This window comes from Lepidochelys kempii, chromosome 3, assembly GCF_965140285.1.
Source record: "Lepidochelys kempii isolate rLepKem1 chromosome 3, rLepKem1.hap1, whole genome shotgun sequence".
NCBI lineage: Eukaryota > Metazoa > Chordata > Testudines > Cheloniidae > Lepidochelys > Lepidochelys kempii.
The window spans coordinates 11,390,693-11,413,262 of NC_136382.1; the positions used below are offsets into that span (position 1 = coordinate 11,390,693).

The 22,570-nt window shown below is 48.3% G+C and overlaps 1 protein-coding gene across 5 annotated transcripts; it reads left to right on the forward strand.

The window, feature by feature from the left end:
- The first annotated feature begins 459 nt into the window (after positions 1-459).
- Positions 460-22,057, forward strand: LOC140908485 (squalene synthase). 5 transcript variants are annotated; one of them, XM_073335683.2, is made up of 8 exons: positions 460-684; positions 4,480-4,577; positions 8,351-8,534; positions 13,384-13,512; positions 14,804-14,995; positions 16,006-16,182; positions 16,492-16,644; positions 19,355-22,057. In XM_073335683.2, exons 1-8 carry the CDS (start codon positions 583-585, stop codon positions 19,574-19,576), a joined length of 1,257 nt encoding a protein of 418 aa, XP_073191784.1. In that variant the 5' UTR covers positions 460-582; the 3' UTR covers positions 19,577-22,057. The 5 variants fall into 5 exon arrangements, 4 of the variants coding, with proteins under 4 accessions (XP_073191784.1, XP_078708161.1, XP_073191783.1 ...); XM_078852035.1 differs by lacking the exon at positions 460-684 and adding an exon at positions 3,194-3,349; XR_012157882.2 differs by lacking the exon at positions 460-684 and having other exon boundaries at positions 4,152-4,577; positions 19,355-20,147; positions 20,909-22,057.
- Positions 22,058-22,570: the final 513 nt, after the last annotated feature.

The following is a 22,570-nucleotide window of genomic DNA, read 5'->3' on the forward strand; positions in this document are numbered from 1 at the left end:
CTGGGCTGGTGGTGGGTAATGCAAGCAGCTGGTCCATAGGGGCTGGATCTGGGGGGGGAGGGGAGTGTCTGGCAGGGGACGGGGGTGGGCCTAGGTCGGGCTGGGCTGGGGCAGGACGCGCTGCCCCTGGGGTGGGTTTCGCTGGGGCTGTCGGACGACCCCGGTAAGGCCGCCACACCGCAGCCTCCCGGTCTCCGGGATGAGCCGCGGCCCCTTTAAGAAACCCGGCGCCTGCTCCTCGCCTGCTCCCCTCGCGAGGGCTGGGTGGGCGGTACCCTCCCCTCTCAGCCAATCAGAACAATTCGACATCCGTCACACCAGCCCCGGAGCCGGCCTGTTGGCCAGCGTCCTTCTGGTGCGAGAAAGGGGCGGCCAATGAGCGCCCCGTCCAGCCGCGGAGGCACGAGCGCCGCACGCGGATTGGCCGGCGTCAGCGGGCGGGGGCGGGGCCGCGTCTCTCCGCGCGGCGCAAGGGAAGATGCTGCGGCCGGCCAGCTGCGGAGGGGGCCGGTTGCTGGGCAGAGCGGGCGGCGGGAGCTTTCCAGTGCGCGAGGACGCCCAGCCCCGGTGAGCTCCGCAGCCATGGAGCGGGTGGGGAAGTGGCTGGGCCGCCCGCGGGAGCTCTACAACCTGCTGCGCTTTAAGATGGGCGGCGGCGCGGCGGTGATGCCCCCGCTGGACCAGGTGAGCAGGGGGCGGGGCGGGGCGGGGGGTGCCAGCCCCGGGGGGTCTCGTCTCCGCGTCCCGCCCAGCCAGCGCCTCTCCCCAGCCTCTCTCTGTGTCGTACGGGCTCCGGGGGACGTGGCCCACTCACTTCCCAGCCCCCTAATAACCCACCTGGGCCTCGATCCTATAATCGCCCCCCTGCAAGCGGAGCGCCCTGCCCCGCTGAAATCAAGGGGGGGGGGCCCTCTGTGGGTACAGGGTGCTGCCCACAGGGCTCATGGTACGCCTGGGGCTGTCACCCCGACGTTTAAAACCCAATCCTGCGCCGTGATTATCTGACCTCTGGTTAACCACAAATCGGGATTAATTGAAAGATCAGTCGTGTCCCCCTGGAAAGCAGCCTGTTCTGTGCATTTGTCTCCAGCACTGATCTTCTGCAGCGCGTTTTGGAAAAATCAGAATTGTGCCGCCTCTGGCACGCACAAACGCGCCCATGTGCAGAGCCTCATTGATGTCCGTAGCCACCGACTCTTTTTGCAGGGGGGCGGCTTAGGATGTCAGTCAAATAGCCAGAATCAGGCACTGTTTCATAATTAACTCCCTTTCTGGCCAAAACCCTGTGGGTTTTTATAGTATGCCCCCTTCCTTATTCTGAAAGCTTGGTCCTGTTTCCTTTTTGATTTCCCTGGTTGCTTGATGATGTGTCTTGGCCAGTAAAAGTCTATAGAATATTATCAACTAAATGGAATGGATCTTGACACCCGACTGTTGGCCAAGACCAGGCTCTGAACTGAAGCCTGTGGCACAAAGTCTTCATTAAGGTCAGAGTGTAGGACTCAGGATCAATGAAAGAAAATGGGTGGATGGACATGAGCTTCATCAATTCCTCTTTCAGTTAGTACTTTCACATAGGCCATGAATAACTGTCAGAGGGTAACAGCCACTGAAGTCCAATCCTGCGCCTATAAAATTCAGTGGCAAAACTCCATTGACTTCAGTAGGAACAGGATTAGGTCCTTGGTCACTACTGACCAGAACTGAACCCTGGTCCTAAAGAATACAGAATTCAATGCTGTATTAATCTCATAGTTATTCTTGAAACTAGTTTTACTTAAGATCCTGATATGGCCTGTCGCCCTGTATGGATGCAGGCATCTGCCTAGGCAGAGTGACTTGCAGAACCAGTTAAGCTTAAGACATTGATTGTGGAAATGTCAAACTCACTGGTGTGGGTGTGATCAGTGTGGGTCAATGGGGCTAGCTGCAGGTAGATCTCTGTGCCTGTGGCCAGCTGTGCTGACTTAAGTGGGGTTCCACCTATGCTGATCAGCTAGCAGGATCTAGACCTTATTTGGTGTTCCCAAACTGGTGACTGGTAGCAGTTACTCTTCAGAAGGGTGGTAAGACCATAAGTGCTAATTTTAATTAAGCAATTATCTTCACATGTATACCACTTCCTATGAGAAATTAATTGGAGGTGAGTCCTTCACCTTGGGAAAAATATCTTTAAAAATGTTCCCGCTCTTTCCAAACAAGCCTCAAGTCTTCATCCAGTTAAATCTAGGGGAGATAATGCTGAGATGAGACAGTGAACGGCCTGTCTAAATTATGTGGGGACACAGAGAATTCAGTATATAAAGGCCTACATTTGCTCAGAAAGATTCTGTATTGTAAAATTCATTACTGGTTAAGTAAAATATATTAAACTGGCACCATTATCCTAAAACATCATGAATCGGTCTGAAAATATTTCACTATTAACTATTTGTATTGCCATAGCAGCTAGGATTCCCCAGTCATGAACCAGGGCCCCATTGTGCTAGGCAGTGTACAGACACAAGACAAAACACTGGTCCCTGCTTGCAATCTCAGTAATTTTACCCACTTTTGTTATAAATGATAAAGATTACAGTAACAGATTAAAGAGGAAAACGATTATTCTGTTTTTTGTTCCCTCCTCTTAGTTTTACTCTTTGCCTAGGACAACATTTATGTGTAGTCAGTTTCAGCATTTCCCCTTAGTGGGTGGCTTTCCACATAAGATTAGGCTACTGGAAAATGTGGGGAAAGGAATGAAAATGTGATTGTGAAACTAAAAATGAGCAGACCCCAGGGAAGTCTAGTACTTGAAATTAACTTTAACTTAAACAAAAAAATCAGCTAGATTTCAAGGTGACTGCATTCCTTTGTTAGCTATTTATGCTTCTATTTCATGAAGCCTTTACTTGCAGTAGAGCACAGAGCAGGTGCAATTGCATTTAACAGCGGTGTTGAGGTTGCAGGAGACTATGAAGGGACATGGGAGGAGCTAGTCTATAGGATTAACAGAGGAGCCGCTGGAAACCGGTTTTTCTTTAAATGCTAAGGGTGGTGGGGGTGTCGGCGAGTACCTAGAGCAGCCGTAGCTCAGGAAAGCTTATGCTCTTAATAAATTGGTTAGTCTCTAAGGTGCCACACGTCCTCCTGTTCTTTTTAGGGTACAGACTAACACGGCTGCTACTCTGAAACCTGCCACAGAGCAGCTTGGTTGTTCGTGCCTGAGCCCTTGTCTCTTAGGGGGAGTTCTCCCCAGTGTCGGGGGGGGGGGCTCTCCAGGGCACGCAGGGTTAACAGAAGGAGGGCGGCTCCCAGCTGAGGCGAGGAAGGGGCAGAGGGCGGCTCTCTCCCGGTGAATACGGAAGAGGTGCGCTAGGGCGGGCCGGAGGGGCTCTCCGAGGCCCGGAGCACGGGGGTGGCTGGGTCTCTGCAGGGCGCTCGGGGCGGGGGGGGTCTCGGTCTCTCCGGGCCGCGCGGGGTTAACGGGGGGTGGGGGGAGGGGGGGGTCTCGGTCTCTCCGGGCCGCGCGGGGTTAACGGGGGGTGGGGGGGGTCTCGGTCTCTCCGGGCCGCGCGGGGTTAACAGCGGGGGGGGGAGGGGGGGGGTCTCGGTCTCTCCGGGCCGCGCGGGGTTAACAGCGGGGGGGGGAGGGGGGGGTCTCGGTCTCTCCGGGCCGCGCGGGGTTAACGGGGGGTGGGGGGAGGGGGGGTCTCGGTCTCTCCGGGCCGCGCGGGGTTAACGGGGGGTGGGGGGAGGGGGGGTCTCGGTCTCTCCGGGCCGCGCGGGGTTAACGGGGGGAGGGGGGGTCTCGGTCTCTCCGGGCCGCGCGGGGTTAACGGGGGGTGGGGGGAGGTGGGGTCTCGGTCTCTCCGGGCCGCGCGGGGTTAACGGGGGGTGGGGGGAGGTGGGGTCTCGGTCTCTCCGGGCCGCGCGGGGTTAACGGGGGAGGGTCTCGGTCTCTCCGGGCCGCGCGGGGTTAACGGGGGGTGGGGGGAGGTGGGGTCTCGGTCTCTCCGGGCCGCGCGGGGTTAACGGGGGAGGGTCTCGGTCTCTCCGGGCCGCGCGGGGTTAACGGGGGAGGGTCTCGGTCTCTCCGGGCCGCGCGGGGTTAACGGGGCGGGGCGGCGCCGGGGGAGCGGGGCGGGGCGGGGCGGGGCTCCCGGGCCGGCCGTGGGTGTGTCGGCCGCCGCCTGCGTGGCCTAGCGAGTCCCGCGCTCCTGGTTCCGCTTGGCCCCATCGCGGCCGCGGGCTCCGGCTGGGCAGCGGCCCGGCCCCATGGCCGCCAGCACCAAGGCCGTGGCCCTCTTCAAGCGGACCCTGGCGCTGTCTCCCCCGCGCTGCCCCGGCGGCGGCCAGCGCTGCTCGTCCTCGCCGCTGTCCCTGCCGGGGGGCCGGCGCCGCGGGGGCAGCCGGCTCCTGCACCAGGGCTCCCCGCCGGGGGCCTGCCCGGCCTCGCCCCGCTTCCAGCAGCCCGTGTCCCCTCTGCTCTGCCCGCAGGACGTGCTCAGCGACGGCCTCAAGACCTGCTACCGGTACCTGAACCAGACCAGCCGGAGCTTCGCCGCCGTCATCCAGGCCCTGGACGGGGAGCTGCGGTGAGTGCCCGCCGGGGGGGCTGTGGGCTCGCAGGGGCTAATTAGCCCCTGTCCCTGCAGCGGGAGCCCGCCACAGACTGGCCGGGCTAGGAGAGGGTCAGCGGGGCGACCTCGTGCCGGAGCCAGCCTTGCACAGGGGAGCAGGGAGCCTCCCCGGGCCCGAACTCGTGGCCATGCAGCCCTACTGCATGAGCCGCTAGCTCCCTGGCCGGCAGAGGGTTATCCACGGAGCAGGAGCCCAGCACGATCCCCTGGCTGCTGTGGCCCGGAGAGGGTTAAACATCAGCCCGTAGACCGCCCATGTGTTACTGGCTATAGGCAAGGTACGTGCTTGTTCTCACAGTCTGCTGGTAGCAGGGGGTTGTCTGAGATCTATACCTCAGCGCTTCTTACCCATCGTGATTCAGGCTCTGGATTTTGATATGATCATTGGGAATGAGGCCTGGCTGTGGAGTCCGATTCTTATCGGAACTTCTTCAGAGTGCGAGGTGGGTTGGGGTCTGCCTCTCAGTCATGCATTCCTATTCAGCACCTTCCATGCAAATAGCTCACCAGAGCTGTTTGAAAACATACTAATTAAGTGTAAAAATCCCCTGCATTTCTCTAGTGCCTTTCACGTAATCATCATGGAGCACTTTACAAATATCAATAGAACATCCTATGTAAGAGATACTGCAGGTGTTGTTGGTGACACAAGATATGTTTATGTTAACAGGCCTTGTCTATGATCTTGAGTGCAGATTAGTTATTATTTGTATTACCATATCACCCAGGAACCCTAGTCATGGACCATGACCCCATGTTCTAGGTGCTGTACAAACATGGAAGAAAAAGATTGTCCCTGCCCCAAAGAGTTTACAGTCTAAGTGTAGGACAAGAAGCAACAGATGGATACAGACAGGGCTTATGTTTACACAGGCGTCCATGTATTTTAATATGTAGCATTTATTTAATTGGATCCCCAAAACAGTGTACAAAGTACACTAGTAAAACGTATCCATTGTGTTCAGTAATTTTCATCCCAGGTTCTGCCTTGGTATGTCTGTGTTGTCCCTCATCCCTGTAATCACTAACTAAGCACACTACAGTGCCCCTGTGAGGCAAGGATGTATTGCTTCTGTTTTACAGAGGTGGCATAGATTCATGGGTTCTGTGACTTTCTGGGACCTCCGTGACTTCTGCAGTGGCCAGTGTGGCTGGCCCAGCAGCTTCCTGAGCAGCTCGGGCAGCCCCTGGGCCAGACTGCACTGACTGCTGCTGGGGCAGCCTTGAGCCACAGCGCTCCTCCCACCCCAGCAGCAGCATGAGTTTGGGTGTGGGAGGAGGCGAGGGCTCTGGGCGGTGCTTACTTTGGGGAGGGGGCTCTCTGGAAGCAGTGACATGTCCCTTGGTTCCCAGTGACATGTCCCTTGGTTCCCAGCCAATGGGAGCTGTGGAGTGGGGGCTTGGGGTGGGGGCAGCACATGGAGCCCATCTGGTCACACCTCCACCTAGGGGCCTCAGGGACATGCTGGCTGCTTCTGGGAACCACACAGAGCCAGGTAGGGAGCCTGCCAGCTCCCCCAGCACCAGCGGTGTCTCAGGCCACGTGCTGCCCCCTTTCCCCCTCCCCTGTCAGAGCACTTGCAGCACCCCCTTCTGCCCCCTGAGCACCTGCAGCACCCCGGGCTGCCTCAGAGCACCCAAGTTTTAGTCAGGGGTATATAGTAAAAGTTATGGACGGGTCATGGGCCATGAATTGTAGTTTACTGCCCGTGACCTGCCCATGACTTTTACTAAAAATACCCATGACTAAAACGTAGCCTTAATTATAATTTATTTACAAAAAAAAAAATAATTCTCCTTTAATAAAACAAACCCAAGGTTAAGTGTAGTAGTGAACAGCTAAATGATCCACTCACTTTCCCATTACCATATAATCTTTCATTGCTCATTGTTGTCCTAGCTCATCTATGCTGTTTTCTATTTATTAGCATTTAAACATTGCCAAAGTGTTAGACGCACACTACCTAATTTGCCTTTGCAATAACTCTTTTGAAGTAGTTATTATCCTAACTTTACAGATATGGATTTTTTATAATCCTAGGGCTGGAACCTGCATTCCTCGCTCCCAAAACTTCCTCTGAAGGCACAAAGATTTATGAGTTTTGAGCATAGCAGAGAGATGATTTCTTGAGCAAAACTACACAGCAAGCCAGAGCAGAGACAGGATTCAAATTCAGGAGCTGTATTGAATCATCCATTTTTCGCAGAACTCTCATAGATTCCAGTGCTTAAAAACACACTAGGAATATGGCCCCTTGAATGCATAGATCCTGGCTCCAGGATCAGTCTACTATTCCAGTCTTTTCAGACTTTTTCTGCTTGAGCCCCCCAGATCATCCATGATTTCTTGCTTTGATCCTAATACTTGGTTACTACACAGTGGGAGGAAAGAGAAGCTGCTGCAGCAGAGGGACAGCTGGAAGAGAAGGGAACAGAGAAAAGAGTTTATCCTTCCCCTCACAAAGTCTTATTTCCCCTGGGTCCTAGTGGCTGCTGGGTTTTAGTAACTTTTACCACTATTCTGGCAAGCCCTCCCAAGACTTGTTGCAAATTTGGATCTCTCAGTACAGCAATGGATTGTGCTGCTCTTGGCACTTTGGATCAGTATTACATTAGTCTGTTACTGTATCATTAACATGAATAGTTTCATGACAGCTCTGCTTTTCATTTCCACCACCCCAGCAAAAAGAAAAAGGCCCTCTCCCCACCCCCAAAACAACAACAACTTGGTTTGAAAGAGGAACTGCTCTGGCGTCTAAAGAAACTGTTGCACATTGCAAGTCACTTAGTTGTCTGCCTGATAGCGCTAAGATTCCACTTGTAAGCACATAAAACCCGCAGTGTAAAGATTCAAGGCACTTTCCTTTGTGATTCGTGCTGAGGCGAACGATAGATTTGCAGTGGAATGATCAGCCTCAGTCACATGAAAATACTCACATGATGTGTGGGTATCAAAGATACTTACATGGCCGCCCTTACTGTTGTATCTGAGCAGCTCATGACCTTCAGCGTAGTTATCCTTAAAACACCTGTGTGAGGTAGGACAGTGCTGTCATCCCCATTTAGTAGTCTCTCTGTGCTTCAGCTCCCTAAGTAACTGGCCCAAGGTCACACAGGAAGCCTGTGGCAGATCAGAGAATTGAACCCAGGTCTCCCATGGTCCAGGCTGGCACTCTAGATACTGGACTGTCGTTCATTTCTAGCATCTGAATGCCTAGCTCAGGCATATCGGGGGGCCAAGGAATTTCCAGCATCTGTAGTGGGTCCTTTCTTGATTCTCCGTCTAGGCACATGTAGTATCTAAATATGTTTGAATTGTATCTTCAGTGGTTGCCACTAAATGGATTAAAAAGGTATCCACTTTTTAATGATGACCACTGGTACTAGGATAGCTACTACAAAGACAGATTATGGTATGAAATTACATTTTGCCTCATAGTTTTTTTAGTTGCAAATGTCCTTCTGGTAGATTTGGGCCTGAATCAGAGCCTTGGTTCTGACATGCCCAAATGCTGGGGGTATTTGAAATATTGACGTGAATTTTATGGCTTGAGCCTATCTCTGATTTGTATGCAGAACTAGAAATACTTTCCAGGGTGCAGAATTGGAAAGACCTTTGTTTAATTTTCAAATGTCTCTCACAAAAGCCACATGATTATTTTTAACTACTCGCCTGTGTCATAAGGAGTCCTGCTTGATAGGAAATCCTTCCTTCCTTCCCTCCATAGTCATGCTGTGTGCATATTCTATCTGGTTCTCCGAGCTCTGGACACAGTAGAAGATGATATGACCATCAGCTTAGAAACCAAGGTCCCAATGTTGCATGACTTCCACTCCTATCTGTATCAGCCGGACTGGAGATACATGGAGAGCAAGGAGAAGGACAAGCAGGTGCTTGAGGACTTCACAACGGTGAGCCATTAGATTTCTTGATTCAATCTATGAAATATAATGTGCTGATAATATAGGTATCCACTTTAAACCTCTTTGCATCTTGATACATAGAATTGTTAGACTGGATCAGACCCAAAGTCCACCTGGTAACCTGACTTCAACAGTGGCCAGTACCAGATGCTGTATTTGGCACTGGTGCGACCACTCCTGATATACTGTGTCCAGTTCTGGTGCCTACAATTCAAGAAGGATGTTGCTAAATTGGAGAGGGTGCAGAGAAGAGCCATGATAATGATTAAAGGACTAGAAAACATACCTTATAGTAATAGACTCAAGAAGCTCAATCTATAGCCATCTTAACAGAGAGAAAGCAAAAGAGTAATTTGATTACAGCCTATAAGTACCTGCTTGGGGAATAAAACTTTGTTAATGGGCTTGTCAACCTAACAGGCAGCGGTATAACAAGTTCCAATGGCTGGAAGTCAACGCTAGACAAAGTCAGACTAGAAATAAGGTGTACATTTTTAATAGTGAGATTAATTGGAACCAATTTAACCAAAGGTAGTGGTGGATTCTCCATCACTGGCAGTTCTTAAATCTAGGTTTGATGTTTTTCTAAAAGATCTGCTCTGGTTCAAACAGGAAGCTGTTCAGGGAAGTCCAATGGCCAGTGTTATGCAGGCCAGACTAGATGATCACAGTGGTCCCTTTTGGCATTATAATCTATGAATCTGTTTCAGAGGAATGTGCAGGAACGTTGCATTAAGCAGATGTGGGATAATCTGTGCCCAGGAGGCAACCCAACATGATCTTTAACAGCTAGAGATTGATTCAAGTCTCAAAGCAAAAGGTTTACTATCCCAGTCTCAAATTTTTTTATCATTAGCAGTAACAGCGGATGTGGAACTCATAATAGAATTTCCATTACTGGTCTTACTGGCAGAGCTCAAAACATGGAAAACTGTCTCTATAAAGTAGGATATTTCATGAACAGTATTAGCATTGTGTATGATACACTGTGATGCTCTCCTGATCAGTACTGATATAAATGGCTTTTGCCATCTATGCCAAAACACCTGGTTTGATGGTTCTTAACTCTGGTTGTACATTGGTGGTGGCTGTTGACGTGTCACTGGGTTTGCTGTTAGTCTGTATTGCTCAATAGATGAGAAAGGGATGTGGAAAACCAACTCATTTGTAATCTAAACTGTCCCAGAATTTCAGGCACTTCTCAGTTTTGACATTGAGGGCTGCATTTTAAAGAACAGAGGCCTAAGATCTTACGCATTCACTCACCTGCATTTGTGTATGTTTCACTGCAGTTCTGTGCCCTACTAGGTGTTCAGAGGGCTACTCACTTGCGTATGAGATTGCATGCACAATTGGGAACACTGAATGTTGATAAACTTTGCATGTATGCAAATGAGGCACCACTCTCGGAAGACTTGGCTCTAAATATTATATGTTCCCTTGGGTTTTGAAAAAGCAGATCAGCTTCACAGAGCAGAATGGCAGACTTACAAACTCTTGTTTTCCATGTCGGAAGAGTTCAGGTGTGTCCTGGGATTGATAGGTCCTGCCCACTGGAGGAAAGGAGGATGATGGCAGGAGGTCAGAGAGCAAGTTGCTCAGTTAATGGAGGGAGTAATGTGGGTGATAGCTTTGGAGAATCTGTTCCTTTCTTACAAGGGGCTTAAGCTAAATAGAATGACCTCGTTATCAAAGAGAAGGTTGGGAGGTGACTTGATCACAGTCAGTAAGTACCTGTAGAGAGAAGATACCTGATACTGTGGAGGGCGATCTAGCAAACAAAGGCATAACAAGAACCAATGACTAAAAGGGAAAGCTAGACAAATGTAGACCGGAAATAAGATGCACACTTCTAACAGTGGGGGGAATTAACCTTTGGAACAAATTAACCCGTGGACTCTGTTACTCTGTGGTGGACTCTGTTACTTGAAGTCTCTACATCGAGATAGGATGTCTTGTGATCTTGTTCAACCAAGAGTTACTGGGCTTGATGTGGAATTCCTGAGTGAAATCCTTGGGCCTGTGCTACATGGGAGGTCAGATGAGATGATCATAGTGGTCCACCCACAAGCCTCAGAATTGATGAGGGCCCCAATCCTTGCTGAGCCAGCAGTTGAACCTACTAATCATTTCAGTCTAAAATGTGTAAGCACAGAGGGGAAAATGTTAGTCCCAGAATGTTTCACTATGTTACTATTTATGGCTGACAGCAAGAGGTCAGCTCTACTGTCTTAACTAGTAAACACTTAGATCTTTTGCAGAAACAGTAGCTGAAATTTTTTTTGAGTGAGCATCATGCAGAATACATTAAAAGTAAAGGAACAGGGCAGCAGCTCTTACAAACTTTGTTTATATTCTCCATAGTTTAATATACCATTGTCAGCTTCTACCGCTTGCTTTTTCTTTTTAAGGACGAGTTTATAATTCTGATGATATGCCTGACCAGCGTCATAATAAAACCAAACCTAGGGAATGAAATGCAAAAAGCTGTGTTGTATTCAACACTAAGCCTCATAAAAACTGCAAAGTCAAGAAATGCAAAAACCAGACAAAGAGTAGATCATTTAGATGCCAAGTCACTTTGGTGCTTTTGAAATTTTCACCCAAGATCTCTTAATATGAAAGTAATCACAACTTTAAACTGATTTGCAAGAGCACACATTTACACTTCCATTGCACTGTATGCTGCTGAGGCATTCAGATGCCAGGTGGTGAAAGGGCTGTATAAATAGAGCTGTAGCTCTAGGTTCCTGAGCTATTTACCAGTAATTTAACAAAAAGCTTTGTGCATAACTGAAATGTAATTTAATAAACTAACTTTTATATTTTATTGGTGTCTATTAACTCCACCCTCCCTCTTCTTATTTCTGTTGGTGTAAAATTCCTCTTCTCCCTGCTCTGCCACCCAAACACCAGCTGGGAATGTGCATGGGAACAAGATGCATGCTTCACACTGGAGTAGTTGCCCTCTAGATGCAGCATTATTTCAGTGCTCCAGCTGAGAGCCCTGCTGGGATTTGGCGAGCAACCAGTGCTGGGGACGAGGCTGGGATTCACTCTCTGAATGGGGCTGTTCTCTAGTAGATTTTAGGTTAGCGTTCCAAGGAGTGCACTTAACCTGTGGCATAATAATTCTCACAAGAACAGGAGCAGTACAGTTTCTGAAGAAATTTAGGTAACTGATAGGATTTGTAAATATTTTGAATTTTAATTGAAGGTTGGATTCTACTTCCATTAAAATCAGAGTGTGAGGGAGGTGATGTTTTTAGGTGGGGTGAGTTGTTGCTGATTTTATGGTAACTTGATATTAAGGCTCAGATTTTCATGAGAGCCTTTGAGTAGTTCAGTGCCCAAATCCCATTGAATTTCAGTGTGATTTGAGCACCTAACTCCCCTCTGATAATCCCAGCCCAAAAGAATATTTGGGAAGTCCAGTGATAGCATGGATGCCTTCTGGCCATTCACAGCAAACAGCTGCTTGTCGGAGAATTGCTCCAGTGTTCAGAAATGTTACTACAGTACAAAAGAGTTTAATATGTGCACTTGGGATACAAGCAACTTGTTAATTTAGAAGATCTGTCCTCGTAAGTGATATTTACGGGGGCTACATTGTTCCATGAAGTATCTTTGTTTGCTGCATTCATGTAACTGGCCTGCTCTTCTAACACATCCACTCCTGTTCAACCTATATTACAATACAACTTTGATATAGAAGGTCTCAGAAACTGCTGAATAACAGTCTCAGACAGTTACATGGCACTGTTCATCAGTATATCTCACAACACTTTACAAAGGAGATCGGAATCATCATCCCCATTTTACAGACTGGGAAACTGAGGCATGGAAGGAAGTGACTTGCTGAGGTCACCCAACAGGCCAGTGGCAGAGTTGGGAATAGAGTCCAGGTTTCCTCTGTCCCAGCCCAGTGTTCTTTCTGTCCACAGTTGAGTTCCTCTGAGCTCCTTTAATCTCTCAATTTATTTATCTTAAAGAGAATGCTACGAGGCTGCCTATAATTACCCACACAGGGAGGAGAGGTCTGATGCTGGAGTACTCTTTAATGTAGCAAAGGAAGAAATAAATGAAATGGCTGGAAGTGGATGTCACCAAAGTTCAAACTGGAAATAAGATGCACATTATTAACGGTGAGGATAGATTGCCCAGTGATAGAGTGATTCTCCGTCATTTGGAGCCTTTAAATCAAGACTGGGCTCTAAAACAGGTGTCCTAGTTCAACCAGTAATGGTTGCGCTGGCAGCAGGAAACGCTGGTTGGAATTGTCTGGCCTGTGTTGTACAGGACACTGGCCTAGAGGATCATAATGGTCCCTTCTGGCCTTTAAACTGTGAAATATTGCACATGCTGAAGTCTGGGAGAGCTGGGCCTTGGGGAGCCCATAGAGAACAGAGCTGCAATAAAACCCTGGAAATCATTCTAGCAGCTGTTCACTTGGTGGAACTCTTTCATAAAGTTACACTTGGTGTACAGAGTTTGTTTTGTAACTCCTTCATGCCCCAGCTCACAAGTGATGCTGTCCAAGGCCATATCGCCTTCAAGAAATTACATACTGCATTTGAGCTGTGGCCAGAGATCATAGGAATTCTTGTTTCTGCACATGCTGAATTTGTGTTTACTGCTGAGTGGCTTGAATCTGCTCCCATTGAAGCCAGTGGGAATTTTGCCAGCCCCTTCAGTGGGAGCAGGATTAGACCCCAGTAGCCTATAACCTTTCCCCCTCTTCTCTTCTTCCCCTCCTCCCCCCTCGCCCCCCATTCTTAGTCTGTTGACAAATGCCACTTTCAGCACAATGTATATTTCTTTGTGGTTTCTGCTGTAGATCTCCTTGGAGTTCAGAAACCTGGCAGAGGTGTATCGAGATGTGATTGCAGATATTTGTCACAAGATGGGAGCCGGAATGGCAGAGTTCTTGGAAAAGAAGGTTGACACCCAGCATGAGTGGGATAAGGTAAGCGAGCATTGAGCGCGCATCCTCTCCAGTACGTAAAAGGTTGTTACAAGGAGAAGGGAGAAAAATTGTTGTTCTTAACCTCTGAGGTTAGGACAAGAAGCAATGGGCTTAAATTGCAGCAAGGGAGATTTAGATTGGACATTAGGAAATACTTCCTAACTGTCAGGGTGGTTAAGCACTGGCATAAGTTGCCAAGGGACGTTGTGGAATCTCCCATCATTGGAGATTTTTAAGAGCAGGTTAGACAAACACCTGTCAGGAATCGTCAAGATAATACTTAGTCCTGCCATGAGGGCAGGGGACTGGACTAGATGACCTCTCAAGGTCCCTTCCAGTCCTATGATTCTATGCTCAGGGCAATGCGCACAACCCCTGCTGGAGGTCTGGCATTCTTCATTTGCTGCTTCATCATGATGATGATGATTGATTACAATTTCTTATTGTAATGCTCATCCTGGTCATACATAGGTACCCAAGATGAGTAAAGGACAAAGTGTTAACTCTGAGTCTTGCTGTTTGGTGGGCAGCCTGCTTCCATGTGAATGTAAAGATTTATCTGAGCGATGAGATCCCTGCGTACATTTCCCAAGGCATTGATTAGCTATTTTTGTCACTGACCTTGTGGAGGACAGTGGCTTTGTGTATTATTGATAGGTAAAGCATAGTACAGCTGTAGTGCAGAAATTTAAGGTGGGCCATCTTACTCCCTGCCCACTTAACTCCTTGACTAAGAAGAACACAAAGTACTCTGTCCCCTGCTTTAGCTGCCAGGCTATTCATTGAAATGCAAGTACGCACGATAAAGCCTTGATGCTGGTTTTGGGTGGTTTTCTTAGAACGTGCACTGTATAAAATGGGTCACATGACCATCTGCTCTCATTTGGGTCTTTCATCTGGGTGATGGAAGTCTGGTGCCAGTAACAGCTGTGAATGACACACTTGCCATTTTTCCTGGGTGAAGCAATGGTCCGGTGGTAGAATCCACACTGTAGAAGTATATTTTTGGTATGTGGATGTTGGCTGTTGAGCACTGGCATGAAGACACATGGCAGAGAGCCCTCGCTCAGTGTCGCTCTGTATTCAAAGCCCAAACCCAAATACCACTGACACATCCATCAAAATGGGTTTGATATGCAGCAAGTTGAACTGCATGGGAACTATCTTGCGAAAGTCTCCCTAAAGACACAAACAGGCACGTTAAATAACCTACAGGAGTAATTTTGATGTAGCCACATGGACTAGGGGAGAGACGTTTCACAACTCATTTTGTTCTTTCCAAACCTTGCAGTATTGTCACTATGTTGCTGGGCTGGTGGGGATTGGCCTTTCCCGTCTGTTCTCTGCATCAGAGCTAGAAGACCCTGTTGTAGGACAGGACACAGAGCTTGCAAATTCCATGGGCCTCTTTCTTCAGAAAACCAACATCATTCGTGATTATCTGGAGGACCAGCTGGAGGGAAGAGAATTCTGGCCCAGAGAGGTAAAGGGAAACCAGCACTTTTCAGATGACAACTTCAGCTAGATACGGTTTATTAGGAAGTGTTAGAGTGGTGATGCAGACTCCTATTCCTTTCTGATGAACTCTGGAGCAACTGTTTCTGCTTTGATACTGAGTTAGTCAGGACTACTTGTTAGGAGACTCATTTTGCAGAATTTATCTTTTTTTTTTTTTTTTTTTTGGTTCTTTTTCAGATGTCGGTTTCTGGTGTGTGTGTGTCCGTCCCCAATGAAGTTGCACAAATCTGTCTGTAGGGAGTTAGGCAAAACTCTTCTGTCAGAGAGATCTTACAGTGGTATAGCTGAAAGGTCAATTGTCAGCATGCCTGTCCCATGGATAAAATCTGTTCAGCAGAGTGTCTGTGACAGCAGAGGTTTCTCCAGACAATCTTGGATGCAGTTGCTCTGCTCCATGCACCTGCCCTGTTCGCAGGATGGGACAGGGTTCCTGTAATCTAAGAAGAGTTGGCCCAACTCAGATTGAGAGACCATCTTTATAACATGGGGACTCTTCTGCACCAGCCCCAGTCCAGCAAAGCATTTACACACACACGTAAGCACGTGAGTAGTCCCACTGAGGTCAGTGCAGTTACTCATGCTTTAAAGTGTGTGTAAGTGCTGTTCTGAATCAGAGGCAGGGACGCTTAACTTCAGAGCTACCAGCTGGGTCCAGTTCTTCTCAGGAGAATGGGATCTATGTCTGTCCAAAACTTCACCATTGAGTAAGACTTCCTTCTAGCAGTTGGTCTCTCTCTTTCCCAGTGTGCCTTATCAAAAGGGTTGCTGTAATGGGACTGAATGGAATAGTAGGTCAGAGTGAACTGTGTGTTAAGGGTCTTGCTTCTGACTGTAACAAAGTCTGATTACAAGAATTAGGTGCAGTAAAATAAGATCTTTGTATTTGACAGTTCGATATTGGCCCCCTTATGAACATGAATGTCTGAAAAGTGTTAACTGCTGAGTGGTGTTCCTATGTACTGTCGGCATTCCTAGGTTTGGAGCAGGTATGCCAAGAAGCTGTCGGATCTGACCAAGCCAGAGCACATTGACATGGCCGTCCAGTGTATGAATGAACTGATCACAAATGCATTGCACCATGTCCCTGATGTTCTCACCTACTTATCTAGACTGAAAAACCAAAGTGTCTTCAACTTCTGTGCTATTCCACAGGTAGGTTAATGTTTCCAGATGTTTGAACCAGATATTTTCATTGCCTTCCCCCCCTCCCACATTAACCCCTTTGAGGCTGGGTGTCTTCTCCGGTCCAGACACAGTATTTAATACTACCCCTCTTTTTTTTCTGTCCGATATTAAATACATTCAACATGGAGATCGCCAAACATTTTGAGTTGTTGCCTCATCTTGAGAGATTGGGTCTTTCCCCAGAGGAATGACTACTTTCAGATATACATGCTATTCTCACTAACTTCAGGGGGGCCTGTGAGTACAGAATAAATGCTGCTTGTCATTTCTCCCCAGGTGATGGCCATCGCCACTCTGGCGGCCTGTTACAATAACAAACAGGTGTTTAGGGGGGTGGTGAAGATTCGGAAAGGACAAGCTGTCACTTTAATGATGGATGCCACAAACATACAAGCTGTCAAGGCTATAATGTACCAGTATGTGGAAGAGGTAGGTTTGGTGTCTTGCTTTGAAAGACTCATATTCAGATGTAGCTGTTCCCTCTTAAACAGCAGAACACTGAGGATTAAAGGCTAAGCTGGGGTTTCCACTCTATCCCCCGATTCAGCAGTTTAGCAACTGCCATTTTGCTTTAGCTAAAATTGTTGAAGATGTTCTAGGAACAAGGACATCAGCATGAAAAAGCTTGAAGTAGTAAAGTCTGGAACGTGGCTTTTTTCTTCTTCTCTGATGCTGTAAATCCTTATAGTCCAAAGTGTATTCTCCAGAAGTATAGCATTTCCCCAATTTATTATAAAAGCCACTCTTCTGTTTTCAGGGGATATAATTATAGCTGTTGCAGAAGTGAAAGCCACAGCTGAGATGACAGACTAACTGCCAGTAGAAACCTCTGCCCTCACTTATAATTTTCAGATTTTATATGGAATCAATGAGTAGGCAGAAGATGGTGAAAGGAAAGGTAAGGGAGGGGTTACAAAAATAGGCTAGCTCCCCAATCTTGCCAAGCCATTGATATGGCTGTGCAGCGCATGAATGAACCGATCACAATCGCTGTATGCCATGTCCCTGGTGTCCTCACATACTTATCTAGACTGAAAAACCACAGTGTCTGTTGTACAAGCCAAGCAGCCTTTTCCGGTGCCTGGAGTTACCTTTTGTTGTGCAGCTCAATAGAGAATAGGTTGGAATAAAGCTTTCTGTGGCTTTCCCCTGCTGGATGGAAATGGGGGTGTAGGAAGGGCTGGTACAAGCCTGACAAAATCAGCTGGGTTTTTTAATAGCCCCTTCTCTGCTGGGGAATCTCTTTAAATAATCCCTTTGTTAGTATTTACATTTGGGGACTTTGGGGTAGAATCCTGCCTCAGTTACAGTCCAGGGCAAAACTCCCTTCCAGGGCCCAGATTTCACCCTTTGTCGTCCTCCATACGAAGGCTGAAACTGAGAATTCTGTTTAAACGTGATTGTTGGAAGAAAGTGCTTAGGGTGGTGTCACATCCACCCCAGGCAGGGTCAGCTACGGTCGTGTCTATGGCTGCTGCTGACAGCTTTCGATCATGTTTTCCCTGCATTGTGTGGATAGGACTCTTGTTGAAGAACAGTATTGTCAGTCCATGCCAGGGAGTACCTTGGTGTTCTGTCAGTCAGTTACCTGTCTAATAGACCTTGCTAGCAAGGTGCAAATACTGTTCCAAATCCTTGAGTCAGACAGCTCTTAGTGGCTGTACACATTCCTCGTAGCCTAACCTGACCTAACCATGGGAATAACATGTCTTATGACAACATGTTTAGGTCCTGTCGTCTTTGGGATTTGGAGCAGCTAGCAAGGGTTTCAAAGCAAAAACCATTTTAATGTTTGTTTACTTAGATTCTATATAGGGCCTTACCAAATTCATGGTCCATTTTGGTCAGTTTCACAGCCAGAGGGTTTTAAAATTGGTCAATTTCATGATTTCAGATGTTTACATTTGAAATTTCAGTGTTGTAACTGCAGGTGTCCTGACCCAAAAAGGGATTGTGGGGGGTCCCAAAGCTGTTTTGGATGGGGGGGAAGGGGAGACGGAAGAGGGAGGTTGCAGGATTGCCACCCTCACTTCTGTGCTGCTTTCAGAGCTGGGTTCTGAAGTCAGCAGTCGCTGGGCTTCCTGCAGCTGGAGGAGGCTTGTGGAGGTGGGTCCGATCTCCCCAATGCTCCTGGGAGTGCCCCAGCCAGGGGCTCCTAGCCACTAATCATGGCCAGTGATGGATTAACGCACAGGCCTACGGGCCTGTGCCCAGGGCCATTTGAAAAAAGGATGCCCCGAACCCTGTCAGGAGCCATGTGGGGGGAGAGGGGGTAGCTGAAGCCCCGAGCATCAGCAGGAATCGAGGGGACTGAAGCTCCATGCCTTGATGCCTGGGCAGGAGCTGCGAGGGTATGGAAGCCCTGAGCCCAGGTGCCTCAAGCCCCAGGTGGAGCTGTGATGACAGAACCCCGGAGCCTGGGCACATGCTGCGGGGGACAGAAGCCCTGAGCTCAGATGCCTGGAGCCCAAGCAAGAGTTGCAGGGGGTGGGAAGCACTGACCCTGAGCATCCTGGTCCCCGGCAGGAGCGGCAGGGGGTGGAAGTGTACCACCCTCACTTCTGTGCTGCCTGTGGAAGTGGGTCTGATCTCCCCCTGATAATGGCCATGCAAGGGAAGGACAAGTTCTGTCCCTCCCCAGCCTGGCTGGACTAGCAGATTTTGGGGAATCTGATTTTCATGGGGAGAGGTTTATTTCACAGTCCATGACATGTTTTTCATGTGAAATTGGTAGGGCCCTATTTATGTAATAGACTCCTGTACAAGGCTGTAAGTGCCCTAACAATCACCATTACAACAAAATCACATCAGGATTAATAAATATTAAACTAAGTTCTGGCTAATGTGGCTTGAACTGACAGACTGACCCCTGGGGGCGTATCCTCTAAACTCAGTTCAGTTAGCACAGTGCTCAGGTAAAATATTCCCTCTTAGCTCCCAGTTTCCCTGACTGGAGAGAAGTTAGTGCGGTTCTGATCCCCCGTTGGTTTAAAAGATGGGTGAATTGCTGGTAATGAGTGTTGTTCTGTTTTGGAATATGCCTAGCACCTCCTCCACAGAAGCCATATATTGTCATAGGAATTGTGGGTGTGGTTTTCAGGGTTACTCCCTAACCTTGTGTGGGTTTCTCTCTCTCCAGATCTATCAGAAGGTCCCAAGCACAGACCCTTCTTCTAACAAGACCCAGCAGATCATCGTCTCAATCCGGACAATGAGTTTGCCCAATGGCGTCGAGGTATCCCGTAACCATTACTCCCCCATATACCTCTCGTGCGCCATGCTTCTGGCAGCACTGAGCTGGCAGTATCTGAGAGCGATGTCGAAGGCATCAGAGGAGTATGTACAAGCCAGCGAGAACTGAGGGTGGTGGGGAGAGCGAAGGTCAGTGGATGGATAAGGTTGGGAACAGGTTCTTGTCTCTTCCCTGTTGGATTTGCTGCCCTGCGGGATGCCAGACTGGTGTGGATCCTTAAAGCTGTGAATGGAATGGCAAATCTGAAGGTGTTGGTTGGCCTGCAGTATTGTGTGTTGCAGCCACTAGCTAGCAGCTGGATTTGGCTGTTTTCACTGTTTGGATGAACAGGTTACAAGTAAGACTGGTCGAGTCTCACTTTTCCTCTTTGTGGGAGACTGTTTTACCTGAATTCTGGCCAGGATATTTTTTAATTGCCTCTGTCACTTGTGATTTTGACACCTCCCTCCAGTAAAAAGTTGCATGACGTGAGCCTTTGCGTTCTCCCTCGTCTGCCCTGGGTGTGTTCTTACCTCAGTACCTTCATTGCTCAGCAACTGAATGTTTCCAGCAAGTCAGCTATCTTGGAAGCCACCATTCCCTCAGATGGATGAAATCTTCAACTCACTGGGGCAATGTCTGACTGTTTTCTGACCGTTTCTCTAAATAGCTGTGGATCTTACAGGACAGAGATGAGTGCGTAAGTTCTGGGCCTCCCCATCCTTGTACTAAAGAATTGTGAAGAGATACTAGCCTTAAATATTAGAGCTATTGCGATAACTTGGATGTAGCTTTCTGGTGAGATTGTTTTGTACAGTTTAAAGAGCTCAGAGGCTGAAAGCAGCTCTGTCTTCCGAAAGCTGAGTAGATGGCAGTACATGCAAAGCTTATTTCTCTGCAAAAGTTAAGGTGCGGGATGTGTGGGGGCAGGCTGAAGGGCTCAGAGGTGGGTAATGACTGCTAAGTCTGGTAGGATACAGCTGTACTGCTTGTGAGTAACACGCCATCCAGTGGGTGTCTTGGGATATAAAAGGTAGCTCCTGTTCCATCCCTTGAGGATGGTTTTCATCAAACCATGCAGTGAGGATCCCCTTCCTGGGCTAAGGAGGTGCACTGTAGTAAGGGAATAGTAAGGGAACAGCTGTAGCAGTGAGCGTGGGAGACGGAAAAGCTGCTAGCTGAGCTGTAGGGAAGCCAAGGAGGCAGGTCTTGAGTCAGCAAACCTTCCTGACCTGGCGAGAAGGAGGGGAATGTTGGAGTCTTTCTCCTGTGGTCTCTCTCCTGTCTTTGTGCCCCACCCAGGCTGACAGTATGGCCTAGAGAAGCACAGGTACCTCTTTGGACTGGTCACTAATTGGCTCTGGAAGGAGGGTGGTTGCATAGCTGCTGCTCATGCATTCAAACTCCCTTTGGAAACAGGACTCTCTAATCACATACCATTATTTTCTGTGGCTGGAGCAGTGTTCCTTTCACCCATGGCCTCTTGGTGGTGCAGGGGTACAGCCTGCTCTGCCTTCCCTGCGGGACTGTCAGCAATAAAGATACACACAATGCTGGTTTGACACCTTCTGGCTGTGCCCTTCGGGACGCTGGCTGTTCAGATGAAGTAGTCCACAGTGTGAGTATTATCATCTGCTAGTTGTCCATTGCTTCCAGCTTCTGTAAAACTCAATGTCTGTGCTGGAGACAAGAATGGAAATGCTTCAGCTTAAGACTTTTATGGGCTGCTTTCAGCTGCATGGGTGGAGTTCCAGGGACAGCAGCTCTGAACATAGCCTTGTCCTGCCGATTTCAGCAGGTGGCAGTCTTCATAGATCTGTCTTGAAGAACAACCTTCATGAAGGAAACAGACACTTCTCTCTGGACTCAAGAACACTCTCCCACCAGCTCTGAAACCTGCCGTCATCGTAGGAAGAGCCTTTAAAAGTCGAAGTAGTAGGGCTGGCACCAGGAAGTCTGCTTAAAAGCCGTTGGGTTAGCTGTGTTCACTTTCTGTTCAGAGGGGATGGGTGTCTGCAATACTCCTAACCCTCTTTTCCCCCCTTGGTCTTTAAGCTAGCACAGCTCATGTTTTAAAGCAGTGTCTTTGAATAGAGGTGAGTATGTTTGAGGACAGGTGCTTGCTGCTGCTCTAACTCACCCCCCTGTTACATTGTGTACTACTGTGCTGTCCTTGCTGTGAGCAACTCCCCAGCTTTTCATGAACATCTAGTGGAGCATGGCCCTGGAGGAGAGGGCTGAGGAGCTATTATCAGTGCTGTTACAGGAAGCAACTCTCTCCCTGTTAAACCTTCTGTTCCCCAAAGCAAGCTCCATCTGGCTGCTTTCAAACAGCAGCAGCATCTGGTGTTGTAGATGTGCACCCATGGTGGGAAAGGTGACTTAGTCTAGTCACTTGATGTTTAGGAGTTGGGATCTCTGCTGGGAAATGTCTTGTGGTTGGGTGTAAGACCACTACAGCACTATTACAAGGCAAGCTCTACTCCCTGGTTATCTGTGTACATACTTAGCCTAATTAAATGTTGATGCAAATATTGTTTTGTTCTTTATGTAGAGAGGTCTGGGCTTCAGTTCTCAGCTTCCCTTAACAATAAATTTATTTGCCTAGAAGTCCTTGGGTACCATTATTCAGCTGGCTAATGATGACATGTTGTGAAATCTTATTTGACAGGTGGGAAGAAGCTACTCTATGTAGGAAGACTGATCTGTTATGCAAAGCTTTCCTGTGTGAACATTTCTACATTTAAAGCAAAAGCAGCACAATAAATTACATGCCTGATGGTGGTAGACTCAGGGATCTTAAGCTAGTTAGGTTACAAAATGTTAAGCAGTGACTTAATCAGTAGGCATAAGGGGAATGTCTGCAATGAGTTCTTCAGTCTAGCAGACCAAGATGCAATGGCTGGAAGCTGAAGCTAGATAAAATTATGCCTTGAGGCTGGTCTGAGTTTAACAGTGAGGGTAATTAATCATTGAAACAGCTTACTTAAGGATGGGATGGATTCCCTCTTGCTGCAACTTTTAAATCAATGTTTTTCTGAAAGACTAATTCAAGCAGGAAGCATGTGGAAGTCTTATGGCCAGGATGCTTTAAAAACACTGGCGCTGCCTCCAACATCCTGC